We start from the raw sequence: 16,088 nt of genomic DNA on the forward strand, positions 1-16,088 counted from the left end.
TGGTGCTGAGAATCTAACCCAGTGCCTCACACATGCTAGGCAAGTGCTCTACCACTGAGCCATAGCCACAGCCCAAAATGTTCTTTCTTGCAGCCAAAGAACTTTACACCAAAACTGAGTTGCTTGTAAAGATGCTAATATCAAGCATTATGTTTTGACAGAATAATTTTGACCATAATTATCTATATTCTCTTATTATTGCTCAATATTTAAATGTAAAAAATGAAAGTTGTTCTTAAGTAAATTTTAATTAACATTGTAAATGTTTTCAAATATCCATAATTAATAGAATAAATAAAACACTGCATTTCCCTAAAAAAAAGGTTTGGGTCCAACTGGGGCAACTAGGGGACATGGGGGCATTTATGAAGATGGACAGCACAGGCCAGAAGCAGACCTGGAGAGCCATGAGCGGCTCTGGGAGGTCCTGCCGATGCCGCCTCTGAGGCAAGGGTCAGTTGAGGCTTTGGCTTGCAACCCTCAGATGATAGGCATCCATCTCACAGGCCCGAGGTGGTCAGCATCCTTGGAAGACCCGTGAGGACACTGTGGATGAAGAAAAGCTCCTTGGCTGGCCGAGGTGCCCCCTGCTGTTGGAGTTGTGTGGCTTAGGAGTGGGCAGGGCAGTCCCATAGGAAGGAGGGTGGAAGGCCTGGAGAGGGTTTATCTGGGAAAGCCTGGCCTGGGGCAGTAGGAAATACGCAGCCCCATGGCTGGAGGGGGGTGACCAGAACCTCAGAGCCTGCGCCACCTGAGGGGCCAAGGAGAAGACCTGTCCAGAGCCCAGCAGGAGGGAGGTCTGAGGGTGTACACTGGTAGAAAACCAACCCTGGGGTTCAGTCCCGAGTATCAAAGGAGAAAGGAAGGAAAGAAAGAAGGGAGAAAGGAGGGAAAGAGAGATGAAGAGTCAAAGACTGTCCGGGCTGTGCAGGGTGGGGGGGGGGTGTCAGCAATGTCAGGTCAGCAAGCCCCCGGCCCAGCCAGCACAGAGCCTTCTCATCAGAAGGTGCCTTCCCTCAACAGGCGCCCTGCCCGATGCTGCGCTCAGGCTGGGGTGCAGCGCGAGCCCATGTCCGGTCTCTGGGGCTGAGGTGCCACACTCACCAGAGCTGCAGCTTCACCCTCTGGCCTAGTCATCCACAGGATGGTGGATCCCCGTGGAAGTGTGGGCAGGGCTTAGGAGTGGGCCGGGCTGCCTCTCAGGAGAGCACTGCAGGAAACCAGACTTCCTGGGAGAGAGAGGGTGACAGGGAGATGGAGACCTGTTTGCCCAGCCCCGTTTGCCCCACATACCTGCCCGCACCTTGAGCAGCCACCAACTGTCCCCTCCTCCCTCAGCATCACTGCCCGCCTCCATGAGGACCCATCCACCCACTGGGCAGCCATCAGCCCCGCTCTCTGACTGGGCCCCTGAGTCCCCAGCGCGTGGGGACACAAGCCAGGAGAGTTAGGTTTGCCCTGTGGCGTGGGCTTGGACCTTCTGCCCCATGAGCTATTCTCAGGCTACAGGGAGCCCACATGGAACCTGTGGCCAGTGAGGTTCCTGAGGGGCTGTGGCCAGGTGGGTGCTGTGCCCTGTCCAGGCTGGTCCTCCTTCCTTCCCACCACCTCTGTCCCTCACTCTGAAGGCCCCACACTGCACACAAAGCTTCAGCACAGGCTGACTTCCTAGGGGCCAGGGTGAGGAGCCATTCTGTGGCAGAGTCCTAAGGTCCACACTAGGGACAGGCTGGACTCCATCCCAGGAGGAAAGAGCTCAGGTCTCTGGCTGCAGGGGGCTCTGAGCTGCAGGCTGTGGCCCTGTTCACCCTGCTCCCCGCAGGCTTTTCTGGTCATCAGTATACATTTCTTCTGAAAGAAAAGAAGCGCTGGTGACAGAACTCAGGGCCTTGTGCATGCTAGGCAAGCTCTCTGTTACTAAGTCACACCTCGTACTAAAAAAATTAATGAATATATATATCTAGTTCCAGGGGTTGAACATGGGGACACTTAATTACTGAGCCACATCCCCAGCCCTTTTAGTTTTTTATTTAGAGACAGGGTCTCACTAAGTTGCTTAGGGCCTTGCTACATTTCGAGGCTGGCTTTGAACTTGTACCTGCCTCAGCCTCTGAGTCACTGGATTACAGGCATGCGTCCCTGCACTGGGCTCCAATAAATTAAAAAAAAAATATATATATATATATGTTGTAGTTGGACACAATACCTGTATTTTATTCATCTATTTTTATGTGGTGCTGAGGATCAAACCCAAGGCCTTGCAGGTGCTAGGTGAGCACTCTACCACTATACCACAACCCCAATAAATATTTTTAACAAAATATCCCTCCTCACTCCAGCAGAACCCATTCTTCTGCTTCCCTGAGAAACTACCGCCTGCGGCCACTTCTGGTGGACTGGGGGCTGCCGCTATGTGGTGGGACACAGGTGTGGAGGCCAGAGGAAAGGAGGACACAGCAGCTGGAGGAAGCCTGGAGAGTGCCGAGCAGCCCTCCCAGAAGAGGTGCCAGAAAACCCAGTCACAAGACCCCAAGCCTGGGGCAGCGAGGTCCGCAGGGCTTTGTGGTCCGTGGCCTGTTGCAGGTGGGACTCTGGTGGAAGGTGTCACTAAGCACTGGGATCCAGAGACTCGCCGGGGAAACTTGATGGGCAGGTCCCACCCTGTCGTTTTGAGGGCTGGGTCCCCAGCACTCTGGGACCCGCTGCCTGTGTGCGCAGCCAGCGGCAGGGCATGGGGGAAGGGGACGCCAGGCCGGCACAAGGAGCGCCCTGGGAACCCCGCCCGGTCCTGCTCCAGGTCCTGCTCGGAGGAGACCACGTGGTGGCCAAGCCGCGAGAGCCCGGCTAGCCGGCAGGACGGCGCCTGCTCGGGGCCACCGGGTAAGGCCAGCGCCGTGTGCGCGAGGCACAGAGTCGGAGAAAGCACAGGGTCGGGGCGCGCTGGGGACCAGGAGGGACCCAGCAGCAGTGGCGGGATGCGGGGCGGGGCAGAGCGGGGCGGGGAGGGAGGGGAGGTGCGGCCGCAGAGGCGGTGGGAGGGTGGGGGCGCGGGGAGCCCGTGTGGGGTGAAGGCGCCACGAAGCCACCGGGGTCCACGTCCAGACGTCCGCGCAGTTCACCTTCTTGGTGAGGCCCAGGTTTAGAAGAGGTGTTCTTTCTTCGGCAAAGAGCTCTTGTCCTTAGGCCAGGGTAGTGTTGGACCTTCCCTTGAGGTCCCAACACCCAGATTTTCCTTGCGATCTTCTCTATTCTCGGATGTTCTTTAGATATATTTAACTATTTTAATCAGCATTTCTCATCACTTTTAGCAGAAAGTTTGGTTAAGCAATCTGTAAGGCTTCATTTATTCACTCATTACTTTAGTGTATTCCTATTGGAAACCCACAACCCACTGGCTCTGGGGGTAATCCCGGGTACTGGAGAACAACAGGACTATGATGATTACATTTATTTTTATTTTTTGTGGTACTAGGGACTGCTCTACCACTACTGTTCCACAGGGGTGTTCTACCACTCAGCTATGGCCCCAGATCTTTTTACTGAGACCAGGACTCACTAAAGTGCTGAGGCTGGACTTGAACTTGCTTACTAGCCTCCTGCTTCAGATCCCCGAGTCTGGGATTACAGGTGTGCACCACCAAACTCAACCCCAGGTTGTTAATTTTGTGTCAACTTGAATGGGTAATGGTGCTCAGTTATTTGGTCAAACATCATACTGTGTATTTCTGTGAAGTTGTCTTTTTGTCTTGAAATTAACATTTAAATCAATGGATAGAAGTAAAGTAGATTGCCCTCTGTCATATGGGTGGGCCTCACCTAATCATTTGAAGGCCTTAACAGAACTCAACTTCCTGAGAAGCAAAGAATTCTGCCAGCAGATAACCTTTGGACTCCGACTACGACTCTTCCTTGGGTTTCCAGCTTGCCTAGCACTTCCACAGTTCCTCAAAGTACCTATACACATGGCTTGTTGTTTCGGTGTCTCTGCAGAATCCTGACCAATACAAGGAACAAGAGACCATCCTACCCTCAAGGAACTGAGGTCTGGACACACATGCTAATCAGACAATCTCGTGCCAAACAAATACACAACCTCCAAATTTACGAAAACCTCTCAGGACGTTTCAGATATTTCCCTTGGTGGAGGCCACTTTGTCAACCATCTGGAATTGCTAGTCAAGGGGCTAACAGGGTGGGGCAGCATCAGTGAGCCGAAGAAGGAAGGTCCAGCCAGTGGCAGGGTCAAGGCTAGGTCAAGGTCAGGGCAAAGTCAAGAGCAGGTGGAGGTGGGGCCGCGCAGCCCCTCAAAGAGGGGAGAGGCACAACCAAGACCCCGGTCCCTTGAGAGCCCGGCCGACCTAGCACCGTTCGGCAGCTGCCTAGTGCCTGTGGGGCCGAGGCGGCTCCCTTTCCACCCTCTCCGACCACCCTATTCCGGCGCCAGTTCCGACAGCGCCAAGGGGAGTAGCAGGCCCAGCGCCGAGGACGCCGAGCGCTGCGGGGGTATGTCCAGGTGCGCCGCCCTCCCGGCCCCGCCCCCGTGCTCTCACCCAATCCCCGTGCGCCCACCTGCTCCCGGCCACGCCCCCGCGCTCTCACCCAATCCCCGTGCGCCCACCCGCTCCCGGCCCGGCCCCCGCGCTCTCACCCAATCCCCGTGCGCCCACCCGCTCCCGGCCCCGCCCCCGTGCTCTCACCCAATCCCCGTGCGCCCACCCGCTCCCGGCCCCGCCCCCGTGCTCTCACCCAATCCCCGTGCGCCCACCCGCTCCCGGACCTGCCCTGCCCTTGCCGGGTTCTGCGCGGTCCTGTCCCGCCCCCGGCCCTCCGCCACCCAATCCCCGCGGGGGCCGGGTCGGCTCCGCGCAGGCGCCGTCGCGCATCGCAGTCCGGCGAGAGCGGGGCGGCGCGCGGCGGGACATGGAGGCGCTGCTGCAGCGCGAGCTGGGCTGCCGCTCGGTCAAGGCCTCGGGTCACTCCGGGGGCGGGTGCATCAGCCAGGGCCAGAGTTACGACACGGACATTGGACGGGTGTTTGTGAAAGTGAACCCCAAGTCGGAGGTAGGGCGCCCCTGCGGGCGGGCCGGCGCGGGATCGCGGTGCGGGTTCGGGCCGCGGTCGGGATCCCGGGCCGGGCTCGCGTCCTGGTTCGGGTGCAGCGTCTGGGCCCGGGGCCGGACCGGGTCTGGGATAGGTTCCAGGTCTGGGTCGCTCGGGGGGCTGGGGCGGGGACCGGGTCGGGACCCTGGCGCGGCGGTGTGATGGCGGCCCGGGCGGTTTCCCCGCCGTGGGCCCGCGGGTTCTGAAGGAGCTTGCAGGGATGGGCGGCCCCGGGTGGTCGCGAGCGCCACTCCGCCCTCCTCCAGAGGGGCGTCCTGCCTGAAGCTGCAGCCGAGTCGCCCAGTCCTTTAGGGAGTGAGCAGGACTGGGCCTTGCCTTTAAGTCCCACCGACCACACATCCTCTCTGTGCTTCTTCTCTGTCTCCTAGAATTCATTCTGAGCTGGGCCTGGTGGCGCAAGCCCGTAACCCCAGAGACTCCGGAAGCTGAGACCGAAGAACTGCACGTTCGAGGCCAGCCTCAACAACTTAGTGAGGCCCTAAGCAGCTTAGTGAGACCCTTTCTCAAAATAAAAAAGGGCTGGGGGTGTGGCTCAGTGGTTAAGCATCCTTGGGTTCACTCCCTGGTACCCAAAGAAAATAAAAGAATTTATTCTGGAAGTTATTTCCATTTTCTTCTCAGAAAGGAGTTCTCCTTTCCAGGATGCAAGATAATCTCAACTTTCTGTTCTCACACCCCAGCCTCCAGACCAGCCTGCCCTCCAGTCTTCCATAGTCTTACATGGGTCTGTCCCAAGCATGGGTACTCATGTAGCAGTGTCCTGCCTCCTCATGTTCTGCAACAGGTGTCTCTGTTCTGTTTTCTGTGGTATCCGTCTTTTCACGTCTCCATTCCCCCTTCTCCTGGCATTTGCAGTCAGAACTGATCACAAGATAAGTGAATGTTTTCTGTTGATTAAAATGGAAACACTTAGTGCTTTTATTTAATTTAATTAATTAATTTATTTAGTGGTGCTGGGGATTGAACCCAGGGCCTTGGGCATGTTCCTTACCACTGAGCCTCACCCCCAGCCCCAGAGATGCTTTTTAAACCCTGTTCTGTGGCTGTTTCTTTAGGTTCTTTACTTGCTACATCAGTGAAGTCCATTTCCTTCTAGCTTTTTGGTAGATAGTTCTAATATGTAATTTTCTAGCTTGCACTGGAGCATACAGTGTGTGTAATGCAAATATACTGCTCATTGAATAACATTTGCTGTGGTGTTGGAAATGTGACTTCTTTATGCTTTCCCTTCCAGGAAGTAAGACAGTCTTCCAGACTACCTCCTGCTCTTCTGTTTTCTTTCTTGCCCCCTGTTGGAGTTAATTTGGTCACAGTTGTTTTTCCTTTTGATTATTCTTATCTGCCCCTTGCATACCTGTATAATAGGTTTTCTGTCATACTCCTCCCTTGGATCTTTTCTAGATCCACTTAAAACAATCTCACATGGATCATTTCCATCCTAGTTCCCTAGATCAGGATGCCTAATTTTACCTTTGATCTGCTCGTGAGTAGCAGTTTTCTTTAGTTGGGAACTTTAGGCATGTAGCAGACAGTGTTTCTGTGAAGGAGCTGGGTTTCTAGGCCCTCTTTCATCAGTCCCTGCATCTTTTTTTTTAAATACCAGGATTGAATCCATGGACACTTAATCACTGAGCCCCATCCCCAGTCCCTTTTTTAAACAAAACAAAAGTATTTTATGTAGAGACAGGGTCTCACTGAGTTGCTAAGTGCCTCACTAAGTTGCTGAGGTTGGCTTTGAACTTGCAATCCTCCTGTCTTAGCCTCCCAAGTGGCGGGATTACAGGCACACCACCACTCCCGGCTCTCCCTGAATCTTTTGAAATCTATCTATTACTTAGTCTCCATAACCAGTATCACTGGGCAGCCATCACACTGGAGAATCTGTCAGACACTCCTCTTTTTTTTTTCTTAATATTTACTTTTTAGTTGTAGTTGGACACAATATCTTTATTTTGTTTATTTATTTTTATGTGGTGCTGAGGAGCGAACCCAGGGCCTTGGACATACGAGACAAGCGCTCTACCACTGAGGTACAACCCCAGCCTCTCAGTTTCCTGCTCAGGAGTTGATAACCCACCTGAGAAAATGAAATATTTAGTAAAGAAATAAGAGACAGAGCCAGAATTAGGTTCAAAGAGGAGTGTCTGAGAGGCTGGGTTGTGGCTCAGTGGTACAGCGCTTGCCTCACATGTACAAGGCCAGTTTACATTGGAGCTGGAACAGAACTGCTAGAAAATGGCTCCTGGCTTTTATTTATGGGAAAGTATATCAAAGGCAGAGAAAAGGTTTCATCAGGAGGAGGCTTGCTTCTTGGTGTGGCCGGGGACTTGCAGCAAACAGGTTGATTGGCATCTTCACAAGCCACACCCCTCTCTGAGTGGCTGGCTATGTGGCTCCAGCAGGTCACCCCATCTCTGGTGCTATGCGGAACCTGTGGCAGAGTTAGATAGGATGTCACATGTCCTGGGTGATCTGAAACTAGCAGGAGTGCCACTGTGAGTTCTCAGCAGACTTTCCTACCCAATGGTTTCCATGCTGATTGGGTTCATGCACATTTCACAGATGGCTCCTGGCATCAACCAATATCTAGTAAGTGTAGACAGGGCCTGGTTGTTCCCCTTTATCTCCTAAAGAGAATGTTGTAAAAGTTCCATCTAGGATACAGCTCTTCCTGCTCAGTGACTTTGGCTCTCTAAGGTGATGAAGTATTGAGAATGGACTATGTCAGTGTTAGCTGCTAACTTGGTTAATTATGGCAGCAAGCCTGTGCAGTTTAGTATTAACCCCACTTTTCAGATAAGGAAACTGGGCCATAGAAAGCTTAAATAACTTGCCCAAGGTCACAGAGTTAGCAACTATGAGAATAAGTAGACTATGGCAGCACGGTTCCTAATAGCCCTGGTATGGAAGCTTGGATGTCCATCACCAGTAGAATGGGTGGCTGCAAGTGGGAGTAGTCACAGCAGTGGAGCCCTGTACGCAGAAAGCATGAGCTCCGACTGATGTTGCACCCACACAGGGGTGCAGTGTGGAGTAAAGGGGCCAGATCCCAGAGACCATGTGACTATAAGATGACCAAGCAGGCACAATAAGTCTTGGTGCAAGTTCAGGCAGAGGCTGCTTCTGGTGGGTGGGTGGGTGGGTAGCACTGGATGGTGGACGAGGGGTTTCTGGATCATGGAGGTATCTGGACTCTTGTTTTGGGCGGTGGTTGTGTTGTGGGAAGTGATTGAGTTGGGCACTGATGAACCACACACCTTCCTGTATATATTTCTTTTTTTTTTCCTAAAGAGAGAGAGAGAATTTTTTTTTAATATTTATTTTTTAGTTTTCGGCGGACATAACATCTTTGTATGTGGTGCTGAGGATCGAACCCAGGCCGCACGCATGCCAGGCCAGCGCGCTACCGCTTGAGCCACATCCCCAGCCCTCCTGTATATATTTCAGTGACAATTTTCCTTAAAGGGCTGGGTAGGTGGGTACAGTGGCCATGCCTGTAATCCATCAGTTTGAGGCAGGAGGGTCGCAAGTTTGAAGCTAGCCTCAGCAACTTAGTGAGACACTTTCTCCAAATTCAAATAAAGAGAGTATTTTACAAGGGAGGAATTTGGGGTGGGGTGGGGTTGTAACTTAGTGGTAGAGTGCTTGCCTTGCACATGTGAGGCCCTCAGTACCACATAAAAATAAAGAAAATGTGTCCATCTACAACTAAAAAAATATTTAAAAAAAAAAAAAAACAAAGAAGAATTACCTAGAATGGGAAGTTAGGGAACATTTCTTTGGCCAATTGAAACAAATGTCAAGTTGGAATCTGAAGGGTGACTAGGAAGAAACTGATATGGCAAAAGAGGTGGGGATAGTGTGCTACACGAGGTAGCATTACTGTGGGGCTTTCAGGCTGCAGAAGGCAAGGAACTGAAAGAATCTCAGAGCCTCAAGGGGCATGTGTGGGTGCACATGTGTGGGTGCACATGGGAGACCTAGTGGAGGGTATTCCCTGTAATCCTGAGACTGAGGTGGGAGTGGTGGAGATGAGCCGTTTGCATTGCCTGGTAGCAGGTAGCCTAGAACTTGGTGGTCCATTTAATGAAAGCGGCCCCAGGTTCCTGGCCACCTGCCTCCTCCCTGTGGAACAGGACTGTGGCTGAGATGCTATTTGAGGGTCATGAAAGAACCCATGTATGTGGGACATGTGACTAAATCAGGGTAACGCCAAGTGAATTTGGGCTGACAGACACAGAAAGTACCTTTTTCTTTGGGTTCAGTGACAACTCCTCAGCCACAGCTCCCACGGGGGAACAAGGCAGGCAAGAAAGAAGAGGGGGCACACCTGGAACCTGGGTTTTATTAACTGGAGCTAATCCATGGACCATTCTATCCAAGAAAGGGCAAAAGGGTAGGATTACCACAAACAGGTGGGCGGCATTCAACACCATCTTGTGACACCCACTCCCAGAGCTGCACCTTTCTTATCCAGTTGCACTGCAGGGTGCAGTACCAGTCCAGCACCTCTTTACTCAGGACTTAAAGGTGTGGGCACAGCTCCTGTTCAGGGCGGCCTCCGCCACATGTACACAGTCCAGCCCTGTGCCCAGTGCTCAGGGAAAGGAGCAGCCTTCCACTCCTCTCTCCAGTCCCTTTGGTTTCAGTCACAGAGTAAATCTGTGGTCCAGTTCTGGGAAGTTCAAGCCCTTTCCTTCCTGTACAACTTGCGCCTTCATACCACTGTTGACACGTGCTTTGGAAAAGCCTTCCATGTGTATAGTCCTTGGTCCAGCACTGGGAACGCCAGAAGAAAACCTGTCTACCTGGAACCTTTCCAGGGTAACCTCTGCCTCTTTTCTCTCCTCTTCCCGTCCACCATTGTCTTTCTGACAGGCCAAAAGAATGTTTGAAGGTGAGATGTCAAGTTTGACTGCCATTCTGAAAACGGACACCGTGAAAGTGCCCAAGCCCATCAAGGTGCTCGGTGCCCCTGGCGGTGGGAGCATGCTGGTGATGGAGCATCTGGACATGCGGTATTTAAGCAGGTCTGCCTGGACACCATCCCTTCTCCTTAAAAGTAGAGGCTTGAGTTGAGTCCCAGAGACTCCGGAGGCTGAGGCAAGTTTGAGGTCAGCCTTAGCAAGTCCCTAAGCAAATCAGTAAGACCCTGTGCCTAAGTAAATAATAGAAAGAGCTAGGGATATAGTCAGTGGTAGAGTGCCCCTGGGTCCAACCCCAGTGCCATTGCCAGAAGGAAGGAAAGGAAAGGTTCTGTGGTTCCTTAACCCTCTGGTTGGCACTTGGGGACACTGTTTGAGGAATGTGACTAAGAATCCGTGGCGCCACCACATGACGGTTCTGCAGTATGAGTGGTAGTACTCTTTGAAAGTCACAGGCCAAGGAGAGGACTCTCCAAGTGAGGGGCTGGCAGTGGACCCAGTGCCGTGTCACATGAGGTGGGAGAGACCACCCGGTGCAGCCCTTCATCTATCTCCCTTGGTTCTGACAGAAATAGGCTTTCTGTCCTCAGACGTTTGACCGACTTTATGTGCCCTGGGCCTGCTTGTCATCTGTTTTCTGTCTTTTGGTTTCACAGTCATGCTGCAAAGCTTGGGGCCCAGCTCGCAGATTTACACCTTGATAACAAGAAACTTGGGGAGACGTTCCTGAAGGAGGCTGGCACAGTGGGTAAGGCCGAGGGGCCCTGAGGAACCCTGCCCAGAGGAGCACATTCAGCCCATACAGGCTTGGGGACAGGCCGTGCTATAGCGTGAGCTGATGCCACAGCCCTGAGGCTACCTGAGTGCAGTGTGTGAGCCCTGGGAGGGTACTTAGTGTGCTATGTCATGTGTCACCGGAGACAGCAAGTGCTGGCTGGACTTCACCTCCCACTCCCCCGCAGACAGACCTGCAGTCTCTCTGCCTTTCTGCAGAGTGAGTCCTTCGGGCACAGTGTCTTTTCTCACAGTGCAGTCACTCTCGAGTGTCAGAGTGAGAACACTTCCATTTGACCTGTCCAGAGCTTGGTGCCCTGTTAGCACTGAGGGGGTTTTTCCAACTTCTGCCAGTTGGTAATCCACGATTAGCCGTGTGGACTCTGTTAGACAGTAGCTGACAGTAAGAAAGCGGATAACCCGCAACATGCTGCATGAGCATCCCCGACAGGTCCCCTCCTCCCGCCCCGCCCCCCAGCACCCACTGGGGAGCCCTGTGAGACTGCGTTTCCTGTTTCCCTCGAGTACAGAGTTCAGTCCATTGGGCTTTTCTTTGAATTTGGGGAGCTGCAGAGGGTTGAGGCCATTTTAAAGCACAGTAGTTTGTCAAAAGTGGCACTATGTTGGCCACTGAAAATATCCTTTCCTGATGGATATTTTACTAAGGAGCATCACCTTTTTTTTGGATTCTGTTGTCGCCCTTTCCATGTATCCTCTGGTACAGCTTCTGGACACAGTCTGTGTCCTTGGTCATTAAATCCGTGGAAATAGTCTCTGTTCTGAATGACCTGAGGGTTGGCAACCATAAGACCCCTGTTTGCTGGGTAAAGACACAAGGCGGGAAGGGCATGCTGAGGTCATTCACAGGTCAGCTCTGAGCAGAGCCTGAGGTCTCTTGGAGCAAGGGAACTAACCAGTCATCTTTCTTTCTTTCCTCTTCTTGCAAGGGAAAGGAGGTGGGCAGGCTGAACGGCCCTTCGTGGGCAAGTTTGGGTTTGATGTGGTGACCTGCTGTGGATACCTTCCCCAGGTGAGCACACAGTCAGATTAGGCACAGTGGGGGAGCACCTTTGCCCTTTCTTTTTTTTTTTTTTTTTTTTTATATTTATTTTTTAGTTTTCGGTGGACACAACATCTTTACTTTATTTGTATGTGGTGCTGAGGATCGAACCCAGCGCCCCGCTCTGTCTCTGAGACCTCATGCTGCCCAGCCACCCTTAGCTCTTCAGCTCCAGGTGGTGACCCTCTTCACATGCCATGTGTGCAGCCTCTTCCACTTTACGGTACTTCTGGGCATTCAAGCTTCTTTATTTGTGGCATTGTCCAAAGAACTATGCTTTCTCCGTGCAGGTGAATGACTGGCAGGAGGACTGGGTCATGTTCTATGCCCAGCAGCGCATTCAGCCTCAGATGGACATGGTGGAGAAGAAGTCTGGGGACCGGGAGGCACTTGAGCTCTGGTCTGCTCTGCAGGTGAGCAGGGCCCTTGCTGCACAATCAAACACATCCCATAGCAATGTGTCCCACTTGGCTCCAATGTCAGAAGTGCCAAGGCAGGTGCAGCCCCCCTGAGTCTGGTTCTGGACAGGAGGCAGGTGCCTGTCAGCGTCCTGTCCGCCCCCTGAATCCAGGCACTGTTGAGTGGTGCTGCTGTTGGGGGATGTGCTACAGCCCTTAGGAAACATCTGCACCCCTCTGCATGTAGCTGAGGCTCTGTCTCCCTGCAGCTGAAGATCCCTGACCTGTTCCGCAACCTGGAGATTGTCCCTGCCTTGCTCCACGGAGACCTCTGGGGAGGGAACGTAGCAGAAGATTCCTCTGGGCCCATTATTTTCGACCCAGCTTCTTTCTATGGCCACTCCGAGTATGAGCTGGCAATAGCCGGCATGTTTGGGGGCTTCAGTGGCTCCTTTTACTCTGCCTACCACAGCAAGATCCCCAAGGTCCCTGGATTTGAGCAGCGCCTGCAGTTGTACCAGCTCTTCCACTACCTGAACCACTGGAACCATTTTGGATCAGGCTACAGAGGGTCCTCCCTGAACATCATGCGGAATCTGGTCAAGTGAGCTGGCTTTCCTTCTGAGGAGCCATTTCTTTCTCCATGGCCACTTACTCACGCAACTTCCTGTTTTCCATGTGGCCTGTGTCCGAGCCTTGAATAGGATTGAATAGGACGTGATGTCAGGAAAGGTGTTGCCCTCAAGCTGCACGTGGCCAGACACCGTGACTGATGAGGCCACGCAGCAACCGGCACAGGGACCTCTGAGGCTGAGGGCACTGGGCCAATGGCAGGGAACCGTGCGAGACCATGTGAGCATGCAGGGACAGAACCAGTGTGTCCACCCATCTGCTTTCCTGTCCAGGGACACCTCTGAGCTGATGGTGCTTCATGATGGGTAAGACCTGAGTCCAGACACGAAGCTAGCTTCCTAGAACCTTATAGGGGCGATCAATTCCCAAATCAAGCACATTTCCTTTTCTTTATGCATTTCCTCTGGACCTAACTGCAGGCTGAGCAGGTCTGGGAACTAGTTCTGGGAGGGCCCAAGTTGCCAGCCATAGGGTGAAACGGGTAAATTTAGGAGTCATGAATCCCTCCCCGCTGTTATTACCCATCTATGTCGTTTTCTGCAGTCTTGCCAAGTTGTCATTCTTTGCTAAACTTATAAAATGAGCACTTCAGTGTCATAGTGATGAAGTACTTCATGAATGTCATCGACACTAACAGACCCTTTGCCTGAAAGTCTGAATAAACTCCAGTGGTCTCACTGGTTCATGAGACTACACACTTGCCACTGTTGTGGTTCAGCCTCTGTCCTGTGGTTTGCACTGTGTTTTGACCATAAATGGGTATACCTGTTGTTTCTTAAAAGAATCGTTTTTATTTATTTATTTATTTAAAAATATTTTTTATTTGTTGATGGACCTTTATCTTATTTGCTTATTTATATGGGGTGCTGGGAATCGAACCCAGTGCCTCACATGTAGGAGGCAAGCTCTCTACAGTTGAGCTACAACTTCAGCCCCAGTTTTTATTTTTTTGTTCAAGTAAAGTACAGCACAGAGCTTGATACAGGAAGGAGCAGCCTGAGAACTAACTGTCCATGGCACCTGACAGGTGGTGCCACCTGTCCACTGTTCTCCACCTGTGAGATCTGGAAAACAGGAGGACGAAAGTAATCATGTGGTTGGGTCAGGGGAGAAGCTGCTGGTGGCCACAGGAAGAGAGGACTGTGACCCTGAGGCGTTCGCGGTGGTCAGTTTCTAACCTGGTAATTCCTGGACCACCATTTGCCACGACCCAGCTTGATTACTATGAGCCTGGGGAAGCTGACGACTGTCTCCGGAGACAGGACGATACCCAGACCCCTCCCTCCAAGAGCATCCCTTTGGTGGCTGTGCAGGGGCCTCTGGGTATCCACGATGCTTGTGGCCTGGATATCATTCCTGTGTCAAACAGCGAGCCCAGCACTTCCCTAGCCATGAGCAGAAAGGACACCTGGGCCCTCCAGAGGAGATGGCCTTCGCTCCTTGGACAGTGGCAGTGCTGCCTTCAGGAGAGGCCACCAGTGGGTGTGGGGAGGACACCTCCGGGTGTGTGGTGGGCTGATAAGAGGAGAGTGGTGTTTTCGATTCTGTGATGGTGTCAGCTTTTTAAACTGCCATTTGTGGCAATTACTCCTCCTAAAACGTCTGCTTTTGTACCTAATTTTGTATTCACTATTATATATGTAATGCACGTAGTGCACACACATACCACTTTTTCTTTTCCTAAAAGGTTGCCAAAGTCATAAAGACTTTAGGTCCAGAGGTACCGGGTCTACCTGGAGTTGCTTCTTGAGTATTATTCCATTCCATGAGAGACGGATGCACTGTCTGGGACAGGCTTCCCCAAGTGAAGTACTGCTGGGTTCTGGGCTGGGGAGAGGTGGCGTATGATGTCCTGTCACTGCCTCCTCTGGTCCTTGCAGAGTGTCAACACTTGCAGTTTTGAGAGAGCTAGCTCCAGACGCTAACACCTAGGCTCCTCGGTGAGGCTGGACCTGGGAGGGGTTTATCTCTAACAGCAGCCACCAACATCACTGGGGTAAGGCGTCCAGGGGAGGGTTGCTGCCCCAAGTGCCTGCCCTGGACCCTCAGGTCTCCTCTCTGGGTGCTGGTATTTCCTACTGAGAGTGGGAGTGTTTCATCAAGAAGCACAACCTTGCTGGGCGCGGTGGCACATGCCTATAAACCCACCAGCTCAGGAGACAGAGGCAGGAGGATCGCAAGTTCAAAGCCAGCCTCAGCAAAAAGCAGAGATGCTAAGCAACTCAGTAAGACTCTGTCTCTAAATAAAATACAGAAGAGGGCTGGAGGTGTGGCTCAGTGGTTAAATGCCCCTGAGTTCCATCCCTGGTACCAAAAAAAAAAAAAAAAAAGAAAAGAAACACAGCCCTGTGTGACACTGCCAGAGTACCAGACTCCACAGAGGGAAGTGAAAAGCTGAAGCTGGCCTTGCACCCTGAAGCTGACTCTCATCTTTTGATGAATTGCCCTCTGACACATTCCCTGCTCCAGCAGTAGTACCCTCCCTCCCTTCCACAGGCTGTCTGGATGCCCTGGCACAGGGCCTGGCCAGGCTGGTCAGCCCCCAGGTTGGACTCATCCAAAGAGGGCTTAGCAGGTGGGAGGGTGAAGACAGCAGGGCAGGGCAGCACGCAGCTCTCAGGGCAAGCCCGGGACCTGGTTGGCAGGAGGTGGGGAGCAGGCCCCCAACCTCACCCTCCTTTCCATCTTCTGGGATCCCCTTTGGCCAGACCTACCAGAAGGCCAGCTTCTAAAAGGTCAGCCCAGGCTACGTGGAGGCTGGTGTGAGGTAGAAGCAGATTCTGTGGAACAAACCTGTCGTGTAACACCCCTATCCTGCCACCTCCTTGGCTTGGGATCTGCCCTGCCCGCCCTCTTGCTCCTCTGTCCACGGGAAGCCTGCAGCCCCCCCGTGCCTCCTGATCCCTGCCCACAGCTTACTCTGTGCATCATCTTTCTAAGATATGGTCTTTAAATAGCATTATAATTCACACAACACAAAGTTCTGCTGTCACTTTCCTGCCTCTGAATTTTCAGTAGCTCTTGTTGGTCCCAAAATAAAGGCCTGGGCTGGCTGTGACTGTGGCTCAGTGATAGAACACTTGCCTAGCGCATGTGAGGCACTGGGTTCAAGCCTTTCAGCACCACATAAAAATAAATAAAATAAAGGTATTGTGTTCATCTACAACTAAGAATAAT

The 16,088-nt window shown here is 52.5% G+C and overlaps 1 protein-coding gene across 3 annotated transcripts; it reads left to right on the plus strand.

Moving 5' to 3' along the window:
* Window positions 1-4,867: 4,867 nt before the first annotated feature.
* On the plus strand, window positions 4,868-13,491 carry FN3KRP (fructosamine 3 kinase related protein). 3 transcript variants are annotated; one of them, XM_081270953.1, is made up of 8 exons: window positions 4,921-5,061; window positions 5,490-5,611; window positions 5,977-5,991; window positions 9,998-10,151; window positions 10,703-10,794; window positions 11,768-11,850; window positions 12,171-12,293; window positions 12,548-13,491. In XM_081270953.1, the coding sequence occupies exons 4-8, from the start codon at window positions 10,009-10,011 to the stop codon at window positions 12,884-12,886; spliced, it is 780 nt and encodes a 259-aa protein (XP_081127079.1). In that variant the 5' UTR covers window positions 4,921-5,061; window positions 5,490-5,611; window positions 5,977-5,991; window positions 9,998-10,008; the 3' UTR covers window positions 12,887-13,491. The 3 variants fall into 3 exon arrangements, with proteins under 3 accessions (XP_081127078.1, XP_081127079.1, XP_081127080.1); XM_081270954.1 differs by lacking the exon at window positions 5,977-5,991 and having other exon boundaries at window positions 5,490-5,591; window positions 10,000-10,151; XM_081270952.1 differs by lacking the exons at window positions 5,490-5,611; window positions 5,977-5,991 and having other exon boundaries at window positions 4,868-5,061; window positions 10,000-10,151.
* Window positions 13,492-16,088: the final 2,597 nt, after the last annotated feature.

Source organism: Spermophilus citellus (assembly GCF_964194105.1).
Source record: "Spermophilus citellus genome assembly, chromosome: 17".
Taxonomy (NCBI): Eukaryota; Metazoa; Chordata; class Mammalia; order Rodentia; family Sciuridae; genus Spermophilus; species Spermophilus citellus.